Here is a 3,115-nt window from a genome sequence, read left to right as displayed (position 1 = left end):
AAAGAAAAGAAAAGAAAAGAAAGTTAAACTAAATTAAACTCAGAAGCCTGAGTTTTCAGAGTCTAGTCTGGATTTAAGTACATTGCTTGAGGTTAAAACAAAATGCCTAACCCTTTGAAAGAGCTCACTTAACTTTGATGATTTTAAAACGCATGTTTCAAGTTTAAAATAAATTAATTCAAAAATTGAAAAGCCTTTCAAAAATCACCTTGAAATAAAATTAACCAAGAAAGTGAAATTACCCTTAGCCTTAATTAAATGAAAGAAGCAACTGATAATTTTTATGCCTATTATACTTAGGTTTTGATTTCACAAGACAAAAAACCTTTACTGTACCTGACGAGGGGTTCTTTCTGATTTACTCCTACACCATTCCCAATCTGAAAGATCTGGTTTCTTACTCTCTTCATGAGATAGTCTTCTTTCTGGACCTTCATAAAAGGTGGTTTCTTCATAGTTAATGCTATTTCTTGTTTTGTCTGAAAACGCACACTTTCCTTTGTCAAGCACTTCTTTAGCCTCCGTAACATCAGTATTTGTGCATTTGTTAATGCCTTTCAGCATGGAGCTGTCCAGAGAAGGTGTGGTGCTGATTTCTACTTTTACAGTGTTGAAGATGCTACAATTGTCTCTCTGAGAATCTTTTGTAGTTTCACACTCATAATTCATCAGGTTGTGATAAGAAAGAGAATTTTCATCATCGTCATAGTAATCTTCATGTGCTATTTTATAAATTCCATAACTTTGTTGGAATGATAGGTTGAATTCAAAGCTTTTCCTATTGGCTAAGTGAAAACAATAATAAAATTTCTTAGTAAAGCAGATGTAAACAACAACAAATATGTATATTATTACTAGAAAGTACATTCAACCTAATCATTATTAATTAAAAATTATCTTCAGTAACTTCTTGTCAATTATACAGGACAATTATGCCTTAGAAAATCAAATCATGACCTTGGCTGATCCTAACTTTTCTCACTTTAACAATGAAGGGCTTGAAATACATATAACCAGAAAGTTTTTCAGTCTGTATTTTTAAACATTTTTCTATTATTTTGGAGACAGACTCTTGATAAGTAGTTCAGATGGGGTTTGTGCTCACTAGGTAGCTCATGCTGGTCTTAAATTCACAGTGAACCTTCTGCAGCAGCCTCCAAAGTACTGGAATTACAGGCATGCATCAAGACAACTTAATTACAAGTTAGGAAATTCAGGTATTTTCAGTGGTTTTTTTAAAAATGTATTTGGTATGGGATCTCACTAAGTAGCTCAGGCTTGTACTGATCCTCCTGCTTTCAGCCTCTCCAGCGCTGGGATTACAGGTGTGCGCCACCCTATCCAGATTCTGGCTGGCTCAGCCCTCCCTGGGGCCGAAGCTAGCTCAGCATGTGGTGCCCAGGATCAAACCGCGTTCCCTGTGCTTGCCTAAGCTTGCCTAAGAAAGCGCTTTTGTCCGCTGAACTATCTCACTTACTGTTGCTTCAAACTTTTGATGTATACTACTTGTGATATTTAAGTGTTTCTAAATGCATACATTAAATATTAGAACATATTGCTATACAACTGTTGAACTTTTTGTGAATTAATGTGCATTCTGATGAAATGTATTTGGAACAAATGGATAAAACATGAATGAGTATATATTTCTAAATTGGAGAATTTTGCAATATCTGCAAAAGTAATTAATTATAAGATGTTAGCAGAAATGTATGAACTTATGATAAAATATGCTGTTATTCTAGATATTGCATCCTTGGCAGATATAATGTAAAGTATTAACAAGTAAGAATGTGGCAGAAAATATTTTTGTGTGAATATCATTCAATATTTGATAATGTTTATATATATATTTTAATATAAATTTTGACCATTTAATATGTATGTTCCAGGCACTATTCTAAACCATTAGGAGGTAATACTAAGCTATATAGACAGGATTCCTACTTGCACAAAGTGTATCTTCTACCAGGGAACAAAATGAAAGAGTACACAGTGGAAACTTCAGGGTTCAATAACTTTTACTACCACTCCCTTGCCCCTGTGGAAAATGGCAAAGTAGAAGAGACCTGAAAATGCATATAAGTGAGACCCATTCACCTGTGTTTACTACAGGTTAGTTCCTGGAGAGATGCCCCCCCACAAGTCCCTGTATGTAAATATATCTACTCATGTATACACCCCATTCATTTGGACTTGGAGTGAAGTGCTCCTTAAATGTAATTTTTTTCATGCAAAATCTGCAAATAAAAGACTCATGCAACCTAACTGAGGAGACTGTCAGGAACTCAGGGAAAAATCTAGGTTTTTTTTTTTTTTTTTTTTTTTTTTTGTGTGTGTGAGTGTGTATGTCTATGTTGAGTGTTTATCAGGTTCTTGTACCTTAATCACAACATCTGGGCATCTTTTTGCTGTTGTGAAATTACAAAGAATCAAATGTGTGCTACCTCTGTATCTGGAAAAGCATCATGGCTTCTGGGTCCCTAGATATCTACCCTGGAAAGCTACAAAGAATCAGGACATGGAAAAGTGAACACAGACAGTGTTGCAGACATAAAGTTTATATATTAAGAATGAAGGGCTGGGGAGCTAGCTTGGCAGTCTAAGTGCCTGCCTGGCAAGTGCAAGAACCCAGATTTGGTTCCTGGCACCACATGCTATGCCAGCCCTGGAACCCCAGGCACCCCGTGCCAGCCACTGAAACTGGGCATAGTGGCGGATGCCTGTAATCCAGGCACTGGGCGGTTGAGAAAGGATTATTATGAGTCCAAGCTTTGTAGGAAGACCCTGTACCCAATGAATAATGAAAACAGATTAAAGAAAAAAATGAAGTTACAGCAAAGTGGAAAACAAAATACAATTTAATATTTTGGGTTTTATAATTTGAAGCCTTCAAAGAAAGTTTTTACTTTGACATTTATGTGTTTTGCAGTCAGACACTGACTATGTTTGGTAAAAGTATATTATGAAAAACTGTGAAATTTCTATGGGAATAAAACAAAATTTGATTCAGTGTACAACACACTCTAGTGTTATTCACATGCTATTTCTGTTAAAAATGAAATGTTCTTATAGATGGAGATTTACAAACTAATTTTTTGACTGAAAAAGAGAA

The 3,115-nt window shown here is 35.2% G+C and overlaps 1 protein-coding gene across 1 annotated transcript in view; it reads right to left on the bottom strand.

The window, feature by feature from the left end:
• The window catches only part of Gpr149 (G protein-coupled receptor 149), an 81,929-nt gene that overhangs the window by 69,910 nt on the left and 8,904 nt on the right, over positions 1 to 3,115 (bottom strand). The window contains exon 3 of the mRNA XM_004648227.2: positions 337 to 785. Coding sequence (XP_004648284.1) covers positions 337 to 785 — 449 coding nt within the window. The remainder of the gene's footprint in view (positions 1 to 336; positions 786 to 3,115) is intronic.

This window comes from Octodon degus, unplaced genomic scaffold (genome assembly GCF_000260255.1).
Source record: "Octodon degus isolate 3935 unplaced genomic scaffold, OctDeg1.0 scaffold00368, whole genome shotgun sequence".
Classification (NCBI taxonomy): Eukaryota; Metazoa; Chordata; class Mammalia; order Rodentia; family Octodontidae; genus Octodon; species Octodon degus.
This window is presented reverse-complemented; position numbering and strand designations above follow the sequence as displayed.